General features: G+C 45.7%; 1 protein-coding gene across 3 annotated transcripts in view; it reads right to left on the bottom strand.

The window, feature by feature from the left end:
- Positions 1-4,430: 4,430 nt before the first annotated feature.
- SEMA6A (semaphorin 6A) overlaps positions 4,431-19,027 on the bottom strand; it is a 127,339-nt gene continuing 112,742 nt past the window's right edge. For all 3 annotated transcript variants that reach the window (XM_055301822.1, XM_055301820.1, XM_055301821.1), the window contains one exon: positions 4,431-8,665. In XM_055301822.1, coding sequence (XP_055157797.1) covers positions 7,467-8,665 — 1,199 coding nt within the window. In that variant the 3' untranslated portion in view covers positions 4,431-7,466. The remainder of the gene's footprint in view (positions 8,666-19,027) is intronic.

The following is a 19,027-nucleotide window of genomic DNA, read 5'->3' as shown; positions in this document are numbered from 1 at the left end:
CTCTCTCTGTGTGTCTCTCATGAATAAATAAATAAAATCTTTAAATAAATAAGGATGATCATACATGGGCTCCCCATGAAGCTGTTACGATGATCAAGCCATATCACAGATAAGATTAGGTCTGCAAACTGTAAAATGCCATGGAGATAAGTTATCTTTGTTGCTGACCATTGGAAGCCCCGCCTCTCTTGGGTGGTACCGTTCCACTTTTAATTTCTTTGATATAAACCTTAGCCCTACTGCTGAAATTCATGCTTTTGCACTATGCGTGCAAAACGTTCAGTATCTACACCATGATCGGCTCTTGTCCTTATGAACCCCATAACGTGGTGAGGTCACTTGTCATGATGAACAGGAGAAAAGACAGCATTGGGCTCTCACCCAGATTTTAAACATCTGTCCCATCTGAGGAACTCCCTGGGAATCCTGCCTGAAGTTCTTTCATGTTGGTTTCCTGGCATTTGGTATCATGTCCAATGTCACCTTCTTCTGTTTTTGTTTTTGTTTTTGTTTTTTTTCTGAAAATCATCAATGAAAAATGCTTCTGATTTCATGGTTACCTATTTTTCCCCTTCATTAGCATCCACTTATTTGGACCATTATTACAGCCCATTAGCAGGACCAATGACTTGATCTGGGATGATGTTAATGATTCCCAAGAGAGTTTTCTATGCAAAAGTGATTACAAGAATAAGAAAGTTGCTGGCCACCTGAGTCATTGTCAACGGGGCTGAAAGGGACCTGTGTCCGGGCTCCTCTGCTACGTCTTGGCTTGTATTACTGAGGCTATAGTTTTATGACTGTTCATTTTCGACCAGGAGGTGTACATTTTACCTGGAAAAGGGGCAAAAGAACTTCCACAGGGTCCACCTTCAGCAGACACAAGATTCTGGGGACACGTGGGTAGCTCAGCAGCTGAGCATCTGCCTTTGAGTCAGGGCATGATCCTGGTTCAGGGATCGAGTCTCACATTGGACTCCCTATGAGGAGCTTTCTTCCCCCTCTGCCTATGTCTCTGCCTCTCTGTGTTTTTCATGAATAATTTTTTTTTTTTAAAAAAGGACACAGATTCTGACCTCTGTGACATTTTGTGTCTTAGACCAAGAGGAGAAAGCCTCTTGATACCATTTGTGTGCGCGTGTGTGTGTGTTTGTGGATGTGTTTGCGGAAGGGGGCTGGGGAGCTCTCCCCTACTCAGCTGCCTCTCTTGATTTGCTCAAATTTCATTTCCATTTGCTAGAGGGCCATCTGCACATTTTTCTGCCCAGGCACATTTAATGCACATCAGTGCAGCCCAACGCTCTGTGGAGGTCAACGGCCTCCCACCTCCCGGCATCCCGGGGGGTTAGAGCCAAGGATACACAATACTCTAAATGGAATATTGAAGATCCCCATCTGTCTGGCAGTCCCAATCAATAAATGTGAGCCCTTCTTTCCCAATCCTGTGCGAGAGACACGTCACCACCTGATTTTAAGACAAGCGTGAGATGCAGGTTTCTAAGGGTTACTAAGTGCATGCACCCAGCTGTCACAGTGCTCAGCCAGGACCAGGATTATGCTCTTAATCGTGTTATTTTGGTACAAAGGCGTTCTTTTAAATCCCTGTCACCCCTGTCCCTCAAGCAAAAACATACCAGTGCCTGAAATTGTAGGTACCTTCTAGATACTTCTATGGGACTGGCTGAATGACTTTTTTTTTTTTTTTTGAAAGAACTTTTGCCCTGGGCAGTTCAAATGCAGTAGGTGTGTAGTTCAGAGGCACTTGGTGTGGCTTCTGCCAAATGATAAGGCTGAACAATGAGACCTGTTTGTGTTTTTACTGGACACGGCATTTAAGGAAAGCTGGCAGGTCTAAGATGCCATCGACGGCCCCATAGAACACCTAGGCTGTTAGCTGTATTGGGACAGTCACTCCTTAGTGACTTAGAGACTTAGCCAGCAGTCTCAAAACACCCTACAGAGACCGCTGACCCTGCAACAAGCGTTCAAGCAAGCACGCAATCCATCACAACAGTTAAAAAGCTGGGTTATCTGAGGCACATTGTGAGTCTGAGCGAAGGCATGGGGGGGGGCAGCTAAAATGCAGGCTGCACCTGTTCAGCTCCTTGTCACCTCATCACCAGCCAGAACAAAGCTGACTGCAGCAAAAGCTACCATAACAGGAATCGGGTTACACTGCAAGGATTGTCTGGCTTCCAACCAGTGAGATTCGGGCTCCAGCCCGCCCGCTTGACTCAGCCCAGATGAAAGCCTTTGGGATGCCCCACAAGGGAAGGGGGAGGCATGTACTCAGGGCTTTCCCCCAGAGGAAGGACTCCCCGAGTGAGTGAGATGAGATGCTGTCTGCACGAAGGAGTGTCCCATCTTCCTGGCTAGTCTTGCTCTCATGTTGTAAATGAGTGGGGGTGAGAGGCAATGAATTTGTTCTTGGAAGAGCTGCTTTACCATCAGCTTTGGGATCGTGGGCAAATCCTTTCATTCAATGGATCTTAGCTTCCCCATTTTTAAAAAATGAAAATCAGACCATTCTTTCTGGATTGCATTTGGCTAGAGCTGCGCAGGCAAACCTGTCAGTCGCATAAGGAGGAGGAAGATCTTCGGTTTGGCAGAAGGGAGGATGGTCACAGAGCTGATTCGGTTCTGTTTCCTAAAGAATCTGAAATAAGACGTGGAGTTTTTGCTTGTGGGTTCCTACCTACTTGGTATGCCGTTTGGCACATTGCCTGCTGGCCTTTCTCTGGACCCGTCCATTTTCCACATCGCTGCCAGGTAGCCTTCTAAAGCACAAACACATGTGTCTACTGCTTCATCTACTCCAAAGGTGCTCTGTGCCCATCAGCTAAAATCCTAGCACATGGTAAGCAGGTTCCTCTTCGTCTCCCCATTCCCAGCCTTCTTTCCAGAGGTTCTCTCATAGACCCTGCTCAAGGCCCGATAAACCTTTTGTCTTCCAGGCACAGTGCACCTGACAACTTTGCCCAAGACATCCTGGTAAAGCTGTTCAGAGAACTCATTCTCTAAAGAACCAGCTCAGGGGCTCCTGGGCAGCTCACTCAGTTCAGTGTCCAACTCTTGATTTGGGCTCAGGTCATAATCTCAGGGTCCTAGGATTGAGCCACATTTTGGTCTCTGTGCTCAGCGTGGAGTCTGCTTGAGGATTCTCTCTCTCTCTCTCTCTCTCTCTCTCTTTCTCTTGTCTTCTGCCCCTCGCCCACCCATGCATGTGCTCGCTCTCTCAAATAAATAAATAAATAAATAAATAAATAAATAAATAAATAAATAAATAAATCTTTATTTAATTTTTAAAAAATCTTTATTTTTTTAAAGATTTTATTTATTTATTCATGACAGAGAGAGAGTCAGAGACACAGGCAGATGGAGAAGCAGGCTCCCCGATAGGAGCCCGATGCGGGGCTCAATCCCTACCCCAGGATCATGCCCTGAACCGAAGGCAGATGCTCAAGCACTGAGCCACCCAGGCATTTCAATAAATAAATCTTTAAAAAAAGAAAAAATACCAGCCCAAATGTAGCTTTGTGCCCCCAAACTCTTGGCCACTTAGCTTCTAACTCCCAGTGGCAATCACAGAGAGCCCGTCCATCTTTTCTTATAAACGAGGAACCAGGAACTTTATTCTAGTCAACTTTGCGCCAACATGCCAGGCCCTCTGGGTGGGATTCACAAATGTAATTGGAAATACCCAAAGGTAACTGGATCACTATAGGTGTTGACCGAGGCCCAACCCGTAGCTTCCCACATGTGAATGCTGAAAACACTTAAAAAAAAAATGATTTCAGAAGGTCACAAGTAAAATAATGTAGCTGAGGGCTTATTTAAATAACTGTTTAAAAAAATACTCCGAGGGGTAAACCTTATCTAGACATCTTGTGATGCTATTCTACAAAATAAAAATCCAGGGCTGCATCCCAATATACCTCCCACCGTGTCTTCTGGGTTATAAGAAAGAAATGCTAACAAGGAGTAAAATCCAGCACCCTCCATCTTATTAATATGTAAAAAGGCTGGTCACATCTGTGCTGGGATCTATTTTTAGTGGACCCTACATACTAAAATCCTAGCCTTGATCTCTTAAACTATCAAGCCTACCATAAATGTTTGATGATGAACAAGCCCATAAAAAGAAAATGCATAAAATGAATAGAGGGAGTCAATGCGTGCTCTGCCTTTTAATTACCGGTGGTGGCTTCTGCTACAACCTCTGCTCAGGGCTGGGTGGAGGGAGAAAATACATCCATAATTTGGGTGGGGGTAGGGGTGGGCTGGGCAGGGTGTGAGTACTGCAAACAAATGGGTCTAACCCCCTGTTATTTATGCTCTGAAGATGGGGAAAGAGTAGGCTCCAATCCCAAAGGATGGGGTTCAAAAGGGAAAACTTAAGAGATAAATAAAAACATTCAGGACACAAAGGATAATGTAGAACAGTCTTGTTTTATTACTTTTAAGTAATAAAGAGCCTTTTCCTTGCTCTTTTTTTTTTTGTCTTTTTTTTCCTTTTTTCTTTTCTTTTTTTTTTCCTGTTTTACAACATACATTACGTCATGAATCAGATGTTAGGGGATGTGGAGATGGAAGGAAAATTGGTGACATCACAATATTTTTACAACTTTACAACAAATATAAATCTGAGTTTGTTGCATCTACCAGTGTCTAGCAAGGGTGGAAAGCAAAGGCACACTCAGGTTTATGGACCCTCCCCCCACACGCAGTGGGGAAAAAAAAAAGGGGGGAAAACACTTAAATGCAAAAGACCAGCTCAATACATGTGGGCATTTCAGGAAGAACACCGCAAGTGATGGGTTGAGGGGCGGTGGGGACGCGGGCTGGAAGTTTTGACACAGGTCTCCGTAACACAGCTGAGGCAATGATGCCCACCCATGGGACAAGAGCGTGGGTGCTGCCGGTCAATACTCTTGGGGGTATTGGTCAAGCTTCATTCGGGGAGAAGGGAAAAACAATGATCTCAGTTTCTAGAAGAGACTTCATGGTTGGTCTCAGGGTACAGAGTTCACAGGATGTGAACATTGATTCTGCTCACAAAACAGAATAAAAGCATAAAGACACAAAACAACAAAAACCTACCCCAAACGACAGCAAAACTGCGCGGGAGGTTTGCAGGAACACAAAGCTACCAGTCTGTCCTCGCGACACACCTGGTGTCACTCTGATTATGGAAGACCACTTTTTCACTAACAAACTCAAAATTGCTCCAAATAGTCTTTCTTTGAAAGTTGTTTTTTTTTTTTTTTTAAAGACGAGATTAAACTCAGAAGATCAAACTGGAAATAAAGAGACAAAGAGGCCACCAAATATACTGTTTAACTGTTAAAAAAACACAACAACCCCAAACAATGCTCACTGTTTACAGTATGTTGACAGTCCTTTGTTCCTGATAGAGTAAACAATAGTCCCTTCTGTGTGCTTGAGCTAATGAGAACCAACCGGGGGAGAAAAAACACGCCCCACCCGCCCCCTTACAAACAATAATAACAAAGGGATGAAGAAATTTTTTGAGAAATTACAAATCTTCTGCCCCAGTCTGCAACGTTTTTTGCAGCATCCATTGTGGTTGGCTTTGTACTTGGAGTCACTCATCCATCACAGCAGGGACCAGCCTGCCCGCATCTACTTCCACGTCATGTCTTTGTGTGCAGTGCTCGTGCGTGCCGAGCCCCTGGCCTGGAGACACCCTCCAGGTGTCTGGCAACCGCAGACAGCGTGCTCTCCAGCCAGTGGACACGGCAGAAAGGAGGGCTGGGACGTTAGTCCCCTCTCTGCTGGCCAATGAGGCTATCACCATGTTGAAATGATCTGAGAACACCGGGAAGCAGGGAGCGCCGGAGGGAGAAAGGGTACTGCCACCCTCAACACTGGTGTCCATGCTTGGTGGCATGGCCAAGGGGTGGCTGGAGTTGGCACGAGTAGAAGGAAGTGTGAATTGGAGGGTGTGCTGCTGCCTAGCTCCTAGCTCTCCCAGGGGGCAGGCTTCTAACCACCACCACCACCACCACCACCACTGCATTCTTCTTCCATCTGCTAGACGCTAAGAATCTTCCAGAGGGCTGGAGTGGGGGTGGGGGGAGGGAGGGTCAAATAAATATCTGCATTTATTTCAAAAGGCGGGGGAAAGTTTATCATAACGACAGTTTACAAGTGTACACAACTCAGGGTGTAAGGCACAAATTTACATGTGGAAAAGAGGCTATTCACAGATGTAACCCCACGAAAAACCCGTGTGAGCAAACCATTAATTTATGCAAGGTAGCAGCCAGCATATTAATTAGTTCACACCTTTAGTGGATTTTGTTTGCGGTCTCACATGCAAGGTGAAATGAGATGGGTTTCACAAGCTGGTGCCTTCACAGAAAGTAGGAACCACTGACAAAGCCACGTTGGCAGCAATGGGCCGCGGGAGGTGTCATTCTAAACGTTCCTCTCCCGGTTGCTTTAAGAAGTTAGGATCTGGAAGGACTTTTAAGCTAATTAATTTTTTGCATGTTATAGGCCAGAGACCCGACCAGCAAATTAACTGGTTGGTTTCAATAAATATCCATCCCCCTCGCAACTTTTTCCTCTAGCCAGAGGTCAGACAGTCCAAACACAAAGCTCAGAATTCCAGCTCCAGCTTATTTACTCAGTGAATTTATTGTAAAAATAAACTCAATGATTCCAGTTAATGGATTTCACGTTAAATAGTTTAACCTTCGAGGGGCTTTCTGAAGAGCCGTCGGTAGGATGGCGTGTGGAGGAGTCCTCTCCTTAAGGAAAAAAGGGTGAACAATAAATAAAGAGTTACTTGCGTTAACGGTCACGTTATTTCATTAAAAGAGAGGAGCAGAGACCTACGACCTGGATGCCCACCGCGGCACCGTCTGCTCGGACCTTACAGAAAAGCCGTAACACTGCTGGGCGTTTCACAGTATCTGCGCATAGTAAACTCCTGCCACGGTTAAAGTCTGAGTTAGAATTATCAACGAATTCTTTACTTTTTACTTTTGTTTTTGTCTTTCTGCGTTTCATGATTCGTAAAAGTGTATCTGTGGTGTGCAGGTGGGGCTGCTGCCCTGTTGGGCGGCGCCCCGCACAGTCGCGGACGGAAGGTTGCGGTCACCGTTCAGGTGTGTATGTGCGTGTGTGTGTGTGTGCGCGCGTGTGCGCGGGTGCGCGGGTGGCTGGGTGCGGGGGGTGTGCTTTTGGCTCGTGTTTGTGATGATCGCCGAAGTCGCTCGTGAGTCCGACCCGTCGCGCAGTGTGAGGGAGAGCGGAGCCTGCGAATGGAGGGGAGTCCCGCGTGGGGGCCCGGGGGCCCGGGGCCCGGCGCCTCCCCGCTGCGCCCGGGCGGGAAGCCGGCGTCCTCCGCTCCGTGGGGGCTCGGGCAGCGGAGGGCCCCGCCGGCTGGGCGCGCCCGGCCGCTCCCGCGGCTTCGACACCTGACCCCTCCCCTGGCATTATGTACACGCGTCATTGGGCTTCAGGGAGGTGGACAGGGGGGCAAAGGAGGGCTTGGGGGGCACGTCCGGCTTTAGCGAGGGCGTGCGCTTCAGCCCCGACCTCGTCAGCGAGTTGTAGGCGTTGAGGCTGGGCTGGCGCGCGACAGTCACCGCCTGGCCCGCCGGCTGCGCGCCGTGCACCTGGATCGAGTCCACCCTCTGCGGGGCGGGCGGCGGGTTGTCTCCCCGGCCGAAGCTCTGGTTCCTGGACAGGTGGGAGGAATTGGAGCAGTTAGTATTGTTTCTTTTGAGCGTGGTGGCCTGGTGGCTTCTCGTGAGCGAGTTCGTGGGGTAGCTCCTCTTATAGTCAAGGCCGTAGGAGGAGGAGTGGTGCATCTCCAGCCGCTTGCCCAGGCCGTTCTGGGACAGCGAGGCGCCCGGCGGGCCCAGGGAGGCCTCCCGCTGGGGGACCTTGGGCGGCAGGCTGTCCAGGTTCTCCACCAGGTTCACCCCGTGGTTGGGACTCTTGCTGCTGAGATGCTCCTTGATGGTCTTATACTCCAGGGTGGCCGCCTGGTCCTCCAGCGCCATCTGGGCCACCTCGCTCATCTTGGGCTGGTCCACGTACTCGTGCTGGTAGCCCTGCTGCGCGATGGGCAGGACCACCACGCTGGGGATGTGGCTGGGGGAGGCCCGCAGGGGCAGGTCCGTGGGGATCACAGGGGAGCCCATGGGGGGCATGTCCTTGGTGCAGGCATTGATGAGGTTTTGGTTCCTCTCCCACTCGCGGCTGCCGCGGCTGGGCTTCCGCTTCTGCTGCAGCGTCGGGGTGGACTCGGGGGTGGGCAAGGCCGCCAGGTCCAAGTGGTGCTGATCCGCCTTGATGAGCATCTTGGCCGTGTTGCCGGGCGCGGCGAGCTTGCCGTTGTGCATGAGCGGCGTGAGGATGGCCTCCGGCTTCGGGTCCTTGGACTGGGTGTCCCCGAAGAGGCCGCTGAGCTTGGTGACGCTGCTCATGGAGCCCCGGCGCGAGTGGCCGAGCTCCTTCTCCTTGCGCTGCACCGCGGACACGTCCTTGCGCCTGTGGTCGCAGACGCAGTAGACGATGATGCCCGAGAAGACGGCCCCCATGACAAAAGCCAGGATGACCGCAATGGCCAGGAGGGTGACGGGGACGAGCTGGTCGTGGCCTTTGAGGTAGCTTTCCCGAATCACTCCTGCAATAGACATCGCATACGGTGTCAAGAACCGAAAGCACACGGCGGGGCTCATTTTTGCTTGGCGCTCGCCCCGTTCATTAATAACAGCAGTGAGTGACAATAGCACCTCCGCATAACTTGTTTTGGGGCGCAGCGTGCCAAACATCAGCTAACTAATCCTCCCCAAGCCGCCCCCCCACCCCGCCCACCCGGGTAGTATGTAAACAGCCTTGGTTTGTGGCCGCCTGTGTGTTCTGAAAAAGTGCTTCCCCCCCCCCCCCCAGGAACATGCTCTTTCGACTTTGCTTCAGTCTATGGAATATGACAGTTTCTCATTTCCAAAATTTATTCCCTCCTCCCCCTCTCCTTCATCTTTTCTCAATCTTCCCCTCATAAAATTCAGAGTGTGGAGATACTTTGAGTCTGGGGTGGGGAGGGGAGGGGGGAGAGGCAACAGTTTTATGTCCGGGAAATGAACAAATGGCACAACGCTCCAGGCTTCCAGGGTCTTTTCTGACGACCTCTTTGTGGGCACTGTGGCCTGTATCTGGAGAAAAGCTATGTTTGCATTTCAGGCAACTGGAGGAAAGACAGCTTGTGCCATTTACAGTGAAAGAAAACAGCTAAAGCCCACATTACAAATGTTTAGGCTGATTTTGTATCATCCTTCAAACAAACAAACAAACAAAAAAACCACCACGCCACCCCAAACCCCATGCACACTCAATTTCACGTAAATATGCTGAGTATTTGAATGAAGCTCTTCCCTTGCTTGAACTGAAAGACTATTTAGAGAAAGAAGAACCATTTGGGGCCTTGTCGTGGGTTTGAGACGTGTCGGGACTCATTATTATGGCTAGAGTTTGCTGTCACCGTGAGATTCTTCAGCAGAGCTAATCTCATCAATTTAATAAAAATTATGTGGCTACACCCGTCAATAATCTTACACTACATTAACCAAGATGCTGTGTTTCTGAAGAAAGTTGCTTTCCCTGTTCCTGCTTAATCAGCCTCCAAGCTGAGAGACTCTAATCAAATGCAAACACTGAGGCTTTTATTTTTTAATACCAAGTGAGAATACACATCACGATTGTCAGATCTTAAGTGCTTGATGCGGTAGCTAAAAAATAAAATCTCAAATACCTCAATTCCTGCCTCTGGAGAGTGAAAGAACATGAATACATTAGAGGCACTGCATGGGCTGAGGAAATGTAAACATTGTTCCTATTATGGAAATGATAGTAAGACAGAAAATGTACCTTCTCTGGTCTCAGGAGACACATTTTTCATCTGCTAAATCAACTCTTTCTGGAATATGTTTAATGTATTTTACTGGCAGATATCACTGGCACAGAATTAGAATGAAATGAAATAAAAATCTCTACCCATTCCTAAGCCACAACATGCAGCCCCTCAACTTCTGAAATGCTTCGTATGTCACAGCTGAGACCTCAAAGAAATGCAGCTTGATCATGGGGTCTCTCCGTTAAAATATTTTGATTAGGGAAGCAGTCGTTTTAGAACTCAGAAACCTTTGCTTGTGGAAGAGAACATCCTCTCTTCTTTCTAAACGTTCCTCCTCCCTTCAGTTGTGACATCACAGTTGGTTGCTGTGGAAATGATTGTCTTGTGACAAAGGATTGTGACTTTAGGGGGAATAAATAGAAGCAGCAAATACCTCTTGAGAAACAAAGATTCTGTGATTAAACAAATGCTCTTGGTAATGAAGGGCAGGGCAGGCAGTTCACCTCCAGGGAAAGAATGTGTAAAATGGCAAGACCCTGAATAATTTCCAAATGTGACACTTCTCAAATATTTCCAGATTTATATTCATGAACTTTTGATGGGTAGAAATGGACTAAAAAACAGCAGGAAATTCTGCTATAACTCACACCTTGTACAGCGTGGAGCTTCCCAAACGGCGAGGGGTCTTGCATTCAAATATGTTTTAATACCTAGTCACCAAGGAACTGTGCTAATGAAAATTTCTCCCTTAAATTTGCATCTCCTTGCCATAATGCTAAAATAGCAACTGATTTTCTTTCAGTTTTGATGGTTTGGGGTTGGATTGAACGTTTTTAACCACCTACGTACAATGGCACAAAAATGTACACCTGTGAATAAAAGGAGTTGAACTTCCCGCATTGACTTGGCAATCTCCATGCAATCTGACCACAGGGTAGACCTCCCCAGTGCAGGTGGGTGGGGGATTACGAGGTAAAGTTTTCATAGCAGTGGGCATTTCATGGATCATCTCCTGGCAGCCCTATTTGCACGGAATGGGGGGGGGGAGCGCTGTGTCTTCCCAATAAATGTGTCCTTATAATGGTAGTTTTCTACAATTGACTTTGGTATTTTATAATTTAAATTGACCTCTCAGCTTAAGAAGAACAGGGAAAGATTAAGGCTAAAGAGGTCCATTTGTTTCCTTCATTGTTTAATTGGGAAAAACTGCAAAAATTTCAAGTTTATCCATTGTTTCTTTACTTTTAGCTATCCTTTCTTGTCTTAAGGTCTCTGATTATCTTAATCTCATGGAGACCACTTGCTCTTTCACTGGGTAAAACTTTTTTAGAAGATGACATTTGAGCTCAGGTCTTTGGGTTGTTAACAAATCGAGGAGGGTACGGAAAAATGGTGTCTCAGACAGCCCCTCCCATCTCATTTTGTTATGTAAATAGTGCTCTTAAAAGCCTGCATCTCTTCAGTTTTGAGATACCTACCACGAAGCAGGTGGCTTCTCTCATCTGCTTGTGCAAATTCAGAAATCCCTTGTACAGAGTCAGAAACAGATCAGAGATTAAGTTGAAAGTGCAGCTGAAGAAGATAAGAAGTTACAAGTGGTTTTTGGAAAACGCCTTCCAAATTTAAAGCTTTCTGCTTATATTTCTGAAAAGGGTGAAGGGCCATTCATGGAAATGATTAAATCCACTTTGTGACATTGGTCACTGTGAAGGACTAAACACAATGGTCTTGTCAGAGAGGGCAGGGTGTGGGTGATGGTGCAAGCAGCGCTAGAGATCTCCAAAGGCCTGGGGTCTTAGGCTCCCACTTACTGCTGGGTGACCTTTTGGCAAGTGACTTATCATCTTTGGGCCTCCGTCATTCCTTATTTGCAATGTGGGGCTAATACACTTAATGCCTTACTGGGTTCTTGCCAGAAGCAAATACAGAACAAATAAGAAAGAACTTAAATGCTTTAGTTTGCTGGACAAATCTATAGGTCAAAAGAAGCCTTGAAAGAGAAGCGGTGGGTTAGTAGCTCACTGAAAGCTTAAGATTAATAGTCAAAGCTACTCCATGGGATTCCATTTACTGTGAGTCTCTTGGGAGGAGGGGGATAGACCTGTTCTTCCCGGCTCCAAACCTTGTGCTGTCCAAATGTTGAAGGGATATGCTGAGGCAACATAAGGGAACATGTCCCTCTGTCTCAGGACTGCCTTTATGTCCTGCATTTTGAAATAAGTAAAACAACAAAAGCAGGAAATGTTGAGCAAAACACAGCGGTTATAGTTAGACTCCTAGTGAAGATAATCCTGCATTCGGCTCTTTGAAGGATGTCAACTGAAGCAGAGAGCAATAAGAACCAGTGCCTGGACCATATTTTATATGGATTTATAACTCTCACCATCACCAGAGCTCTTAGTTGGGCACTTAATAAATGATTATCGGATAAATGGATTTGCAGTACGTTGTAGAGACACTTTTAAATGGCCTCTAAACTTGGTGGGTCATTTTGCAGTGACCATAACCTTCTGAAGGTACAGAACCAAATTATATCTCCCTCCACAGAACAGAGTATAATCATACGAACATCCAATAGACAAAAGAAATCTATAAAGGTACTCCGTATACGTTCAAAATAATAGTAAGAGAAACTATTTTAAAAATGAAAAGTTCATTCTGGGATAATTCCAAAAGAGATGATGAGCATAGGTGGGTTATTTGTAACAACTTGGCAGTCCAGTGGAATTGAATAATTCAAAACACATTCAACTCTGCAAAGGGTGCTTGTTGAACGTCCTTGCCTCAGATGCTGCATGGAGACCTTGGAGGAGGTGGAGGGGCTTTTGTAGGGCGGTGTACTCCCTCTCCAGGTTTCCCCCCAACACCCCCCCATAGGGGGTAGGTAAGAGTTGGCTTCTCTACCCTGGGGCACTGAAATGACTTCCTCTAACGACCCCGGGGTCTTCTGTTCTTCTGTTCTCACCGGTTGAAAATGGGGCATTATAATGAAAACAGTATCTGAAACATCCTTTGCATTGATTCATTAACCACCAGCTATTTCTCACCAGTCATGAGGTGCTAAATGGTTATTCTTTCCACCTTCTTATTGCAGGAAGCAAGGCACACAATGGCTTAGAGACTTCTCTGAAATCATGCCTTAAATTGGCAGAACTGAGAAAGAATAGAATCTTCACTCCCCCCAGAGAGTTTCAGATGCTGAAGGGATGCTAGAGGGAGGTCTTGGAGGGACAGTTCGAAGCTCTTTGGAGGCTGAAGCCCCACCCTCCAGGTCTTGCAGAATGTAATTAAAATAAGAATCGTTCCAAACTATAAAGCAAGAAAAAGTCCAACACAGTTGTGAATTTTCCTGTGATGACCATGTGAAGACATTTTGAAATCTCGGACATCAAGTACTTTATTTAGAAAAAAAAAATGGCTTCTGGTGGCCCTGCTCTTGGATTCCCTACAGCTGCCGAGACCCGCAAGGGAAGCCCAGCGTGGGGCTCTGGGACAGCATACCTCGGACAAGATCTCCTAACTCAGGGTTGGGTTGTGATGTTCTCGGTGCCTTCACTCTCACCGTCGTGGTAGGCCAGGGTTTCCGCTCCAGCCTTTGTGGGTGCCCCAGCCTTTGTGGGTGCCTTCCACAAACACCCACTGAGCACAGACCAAAGCACTGTGCCAGGTGTTGGAGAGGCGAAGGTGGAGGAGGCACACGGCCTGCCACCACCAGGGGCCAAGGCCTGCGTGTGCATGTGAACTACGTCCAGAGTGGGGAAGCCTCAGGAGATACACTGCTCCTACTTCAGCCTAGGAGGTGGCATTTGCGCCAAGCCTTAAGGCTTTGAAGGCTGTCAGCTGAAGCAGAGAGCAGTAAGAACCGGTGCCCGGAGGGAAAGGACGAGAAAACTGTGTTCTTAACAGTGAATGGTCTAACTCCCGTCTAGTCTCTCAGGCTCTAGGTACCAGCCACATGGCCGTACACTCCCCTGCTTCTGGGCATTCACATAGGCTGTTCACTGTGTCTGGAATATCCCTGCGCACCCCCCCCCCCCATTCTTCTGACTCTCTTTTTTTTGGCCTTAGCTTGGACGAGGAAGCCTTTTCCAACTTCCTCTGACCAGGTTAGCTCTTCCACGAGTGCCCTGGAGGTCTGCACTTCTCTCTCCTAAAATCATTACTCTTACGTTACTTGATGTTTGTTTTTCTCACCTAGATTGTTTTAGGAGAGGGATGTACCCCTAAATTCCCAGGCATGAAGGTGCTCAGGATATATCTGTTTAATAAGTAGAGAGGGCATGCCTACGTACTTGTAGAGGAAAAATAAGAGCAAGAGCTAAACACCATTTAGAAACAGGCTGTGGAAAGCCTTGAATGGCTAAAAAAGATATTTAGAAGACATGTCAATTTCGGAAGGAAAGTTCTTGGTTAATTTACCTGCAATTTGAAGGGTCGCTTGCCTGAGAAAGCGGACTTTCAGCTTATTCCACTTGATGTTGAATGCACTACTGACAAACAACTGGCTTCAGAGAGTCAACACCTTTGCATCAGAAGTACAGCTAGTCCATCTAATTTACTGTAACTGTTCTTAAAATCAAAACTTTTTTTCACCTATACTTAATCCCTGCATCCTGCAGAAATAACTGGGAGATGGCTGTCCTATCAAAGCATGATACGAGACCAGTGAAAACACGTAAAATCAACTGCACCTGTTAAAATGCCAAGGAAGACCCCTACCCAACCCATGCCCGCCCAGTTACCTTGCTAAGTACATGAGGCCCTGGCAGCTAGGACCTCGAAATGGTTAAGCACGCACTTTTCCCTCTCACCCTTGCTCACTGGACTGCCTGTTTTGGAGCTGCTGTGATATGATGGATGTGTCTGTCTCCATAGTGAAGTGATTAATAGGCATCTGTGTAAAGCGGACCCGGTGACCACAAAGACAACAAAGCCTCTCTGTGTCCTTTAGAGAAATATGCAAAGGCAAAAAGGAGGATGGACATTTCCTTCACGGCCGAGCCAGAGCGGGTTTCGTGTTGGGTCTGAGAGCTAACAAAGATGGCAAAACACCAAGAAAAGCCCTGGAGTAGGATCCCCTAAAAATAAACTCTTGATTTTCCTTCATAGTAAGACAAGCCTGCAATTTCCTTGAAATCCTCATAACAACTTGGGTGAATGGAATCTAACAACCCAATTTTTCTTGTTTGAAAATCTTATTGCAACAAAATGCCAGGCTCACAGTCCTGCAAGGCAGTATGAATGAATGAACTAATCATGGGCCAGGCATCGTGGCTGCTAACCACACAAGGCCGGCTGTAATCCCTATTAAGAGAGAAGAAAACAAATAGGGGGGAAAAACCCTAACTGGAGACAATTTGTCCTCAGAGCCATGCCCCACCCAATGGAGATGACCATCCTGAAAGAGTAGTGGGAACTCTCTGTGGTTATCTCGGCAGGAAAGAGCCTTCTCTTGTTTTAGGGCATAACGCAAACCAGATGGTTTAAGAATACACTGAAACACCAGCAGCCATGGAAATGGGCTCAGAGTATATAACTCAAACTTTCCTTTTCCTTTTATTTTCCGTTTTTTCCTGGCAAGTTGAAGATTAGGTGCTGGGAGGAACCATGGTCCCCAAGATGTATCAAGTTAATGACTGACCTTGCCAAAGTAGAGACAGCTTCCTGGCTGTTTAATATCCTCAGTTCAGAAGCTATTTTAAAACTCATGTGCTTACTGTGGTTGTCTGTGGGTGAAGCCACTTCCAGTTCTGTCACCTTTGAAATTGATGCATTTTTGTTGTTGTTGTTGTCAGGATGCCATCACAGGCCGAAAAGGGAGAGCGAGCATGAAATTCATGCTCTTTCACATTTTTTAGAGGGAAAGCAGCTTAATTTTCCCTTGTGCCAGGGGGAGCCCTCAGATTTCTGAGGTTTTCCACTTGGCACTGCCTATGGGAGTGCGGCCCCACAGCATGGATGGAGGTCTAGCTTGAGCATCATAAGATCATTTTTCAAAGCCATTCCCTGAAATGTTGGTCTGTGGTTGCATTTGTTAGGACTGTCACTGTCTTTGTAAAGGTAATGATAATTTCAGATGGGCAAAATTTTTGCAGAATTTGTGTGGTTTATTTCCTTTCTTTTTGAGGTTTTTCTTTCTGATAAGACTGGAAACCCAGAATCTAAGCAGTTTCTGAAACCAGGCAAAGTGCTTCTGTTTTCCAACTTCCTAGTCCCATCTTCTTGCTTTGCTCTCACAAGACATCAGAGCTACAAAATACGGAAGTGGATTCCCACTAAAATTTCACTAATATTGTGAAATTCAGGTGATTCTTTGAATTATTTGCAGTGCTTTGATTTTTTTCCTCCACAAAGCAAAGAGAAAACAAATATGAGGAAGCAAGTCTGTGTCTTAACTCATTGCTGCTCAGCATCAGCATCACCTGGAACTTGTTAGGAATATAAATCCTTGGGTCCCACCCAGACTTTCTGAATCAGGATCTCTGGAATTGAGATTCAGAAATCTGTGGTTTAACAAGTCCTCCAGATGATTCTTATTTTCACTAAAACTTGAGAAACACTGTCCTACATGACATGAATGACATGCCAGAAAACAAATGTTCAGCTTTAAAGTCCAGCCTCAGGTACCATCGAGGCAGTGCATAGCCAGACTTTCAAAGGGATTTCTAATATATATAAATAAACCTTCCTTGATGTTCAAAGAGTATTTAGTGGGTCTCGGGTATCACAGTTCTTTAGTGCAGTTACCATATTCTGACAAAGAATACAAAATTAATGTGATTTTATTGGAAAGACAAACAAATCCCTGACACTTTCCCTTGGTACCTGACAGAAGCTTTGACATATGGCCTGAAACACAGTGGCCCTGCTGTAACAGAATCAGCCCAATTTGCTAGAGCCAAAAGCTGTTGGAAAAATGCCTGTGGTCTCTTTATTTGCCCCAGCATGAAGACATGGGGCGGTGGAGAGGGAGTTTCTGATGCTCCCCATCCTGGTCACAGGGGCCTTCAGGTAGTGGTTGGTACTACAGAGCCCAGAGAGGTCCTGGATTGGGTCAGCCCTGTCAGGACTGGGTCCCAGGGACAGAAGAAGCAAAGTCTCTTGGGGGCTCACGCTAACTAGAGCAACCTCCTGTAGAGGCCTGCACGTTATGTCAACGTCACTTCGAAATGGACTCCACTCAAATAATGCACGGCCATCAAGCAACATTTGATGGTGGGTCAGGGCATCTTTCCTCCTCCTCCTCCTGTTTGATCAGACAAGAGAATAAGAAACTCTGCGAGATTCTTTTATATTTCTGCATCAGAAGGAAGGAATGGAGTTCATTTCCCAAATCAACGTCCTGCTCTATCATAATAAAAATACCTCGCACAACAGTGTACCGAACAGGGCTTAGTGCTTACAGATCTGCTGAGTGGAACTGAATCTGCAAATCCATAGAATTATATAAGACATTTTAAGTTACGTTGAATTTCTGCTGTGTGCTTTTAAATCATGCAGTGCGAGACCCATCAGCACTTAGGGTATATTTATTGCCTTAACAAATGTCAGATGATTGTGTCCAGTGTTATCTATTATTTATGAATAACAAGAGGCTGTAGGACTGGAAATGACAAGCTTTATATGTCCAAAAGGTTAGGCATAATGCAGGTTGCTGCCCTGTAAATTTCCTGACACCGTTTTCCCTCCTAATAAAGCATTGTCAGTGGTGACTGCACTGAACTTCCATTATTTCTGTACAGTTCATGACTGCCTCTGCCTTCAGTGAAGAAATGTAATTGTAGAAACATATTTAAAAAGGATGCATCCTTTTCAAAATTATGAAATTTAAAAGTAATTGGAGTGGGAAATTCCTATTATCCCATTAGAAATGAATCTCTTTACGAATATAGTTCCCAGGCTATATGCTTACAAGAGCTTACGAAATATTAATTAAATATGACAAACCTTCACATGGTCCGTAATTAGCTTTCTGACACCGATTAAGATCCTGTCTACTGTGCACTTGATATATTTGAGTATAGCCATCTACTTTTTACTGGTTTACTTCAGGGCTTTTCTGTGATTGAAGGGGCTGGGAGATGTACACTTGATGCGGTTCGTGCAGATCCTTTCAGGCCTGCAGCGCAGCCCCTCCACTTCACAGGACTTCGCCTATTGCTCGCTTGGCCTATAACTTCCTGAGACTGGCACGTGAATACAGCTTTTCCTTCCCCTTGCTCTTTATGGTAAGGACATGAATTATGTATTCTGAGCAACACTTAACAGCTTTCAAGGCCGTGCTCACGTATAATGTCAAGAAAAGAGAAGCTGTCCTCAGGAAATTTCCCAGTTCCACTCTTTGGCCTTTTCTAGGATACTTTGTCCAAGGAACAGTAAGGTTTACAGATTGAACCTTGTAACAAGGTGTTTTTTTTTTTTTTTTTTAATTTTAAACTCCAGGAAATAAGGCTATCAGAAAGAAAGTTTTGAGATAAAGCTATTACTTTTCCACTATTACACATGATCCAAAATATAAATCGAATCTTTACAATTTTATTGTTAGGTCAAAACAAATTTTAGATGAACACTGTGCGGTCGAACCAATTAAAGAGCTAATTTTTAAGTACTCCAGATGTTCAGTTAATAAGATCATGCCTAACCTGGTCCCTGTAGCCCTTGAAGGTTCCATTAAGCTGTCAGAAAACTTTGTCATTTTGTGTGTGTGTTTGTGCAAAAGATATGAGAGAGTGGAAAAAAAGATTGAGGGGAAAGGGTGGGGGTAAAATGAATTCATGTCAAGGGTGATGTGGCTTGAAAAAGCGGCTACAGAATGAAATATAAGAAGCACCTCTAGAACATTAATTGATTTTTAAAATACCCTAAGGTTTAAGTTGCTAATTTTAGAAGAAAAAGTTCAAGTCTCCATAATCTTAATTTAAGCCCTTCATTTTTATAAGAAAATGGATGTTAGGCGAAGAAAAAAAGGTTTTAGTTGGTATTTCTCGAAAAGAAAGTTTAAATATTGGTGTGCAGATTCAGGCAGGCAGGGAGATGAAACAGCTTCCTACATGGCTGACATTTAACTTTTTTTTTTTTCCATCTACCCTTTCCACAATAATCTCATCAAGACCTTAGATAAATTCAGCAAGTTGT

The sequence above is a fragment of the Nyctereutes procyonoides genome, unplaced genomic scaffold (assembly GCF_905146905.1).
Source record: "Nyctereutes procyonoides isolate TBG_1078 unplaced genomic scaffold, NYPRO_anot_genome, whole genome shotgun sequence".
Taxonomy (NCBI): Eukaryota; Metazoa; Chordata; class Mammalia; order Carnivora; family Canidae; genus Nyctereutes; species Nyctereutes procyonoides.
This window is presented reverse-complemented; position numbering and strand designations above follow the sequence as displayed.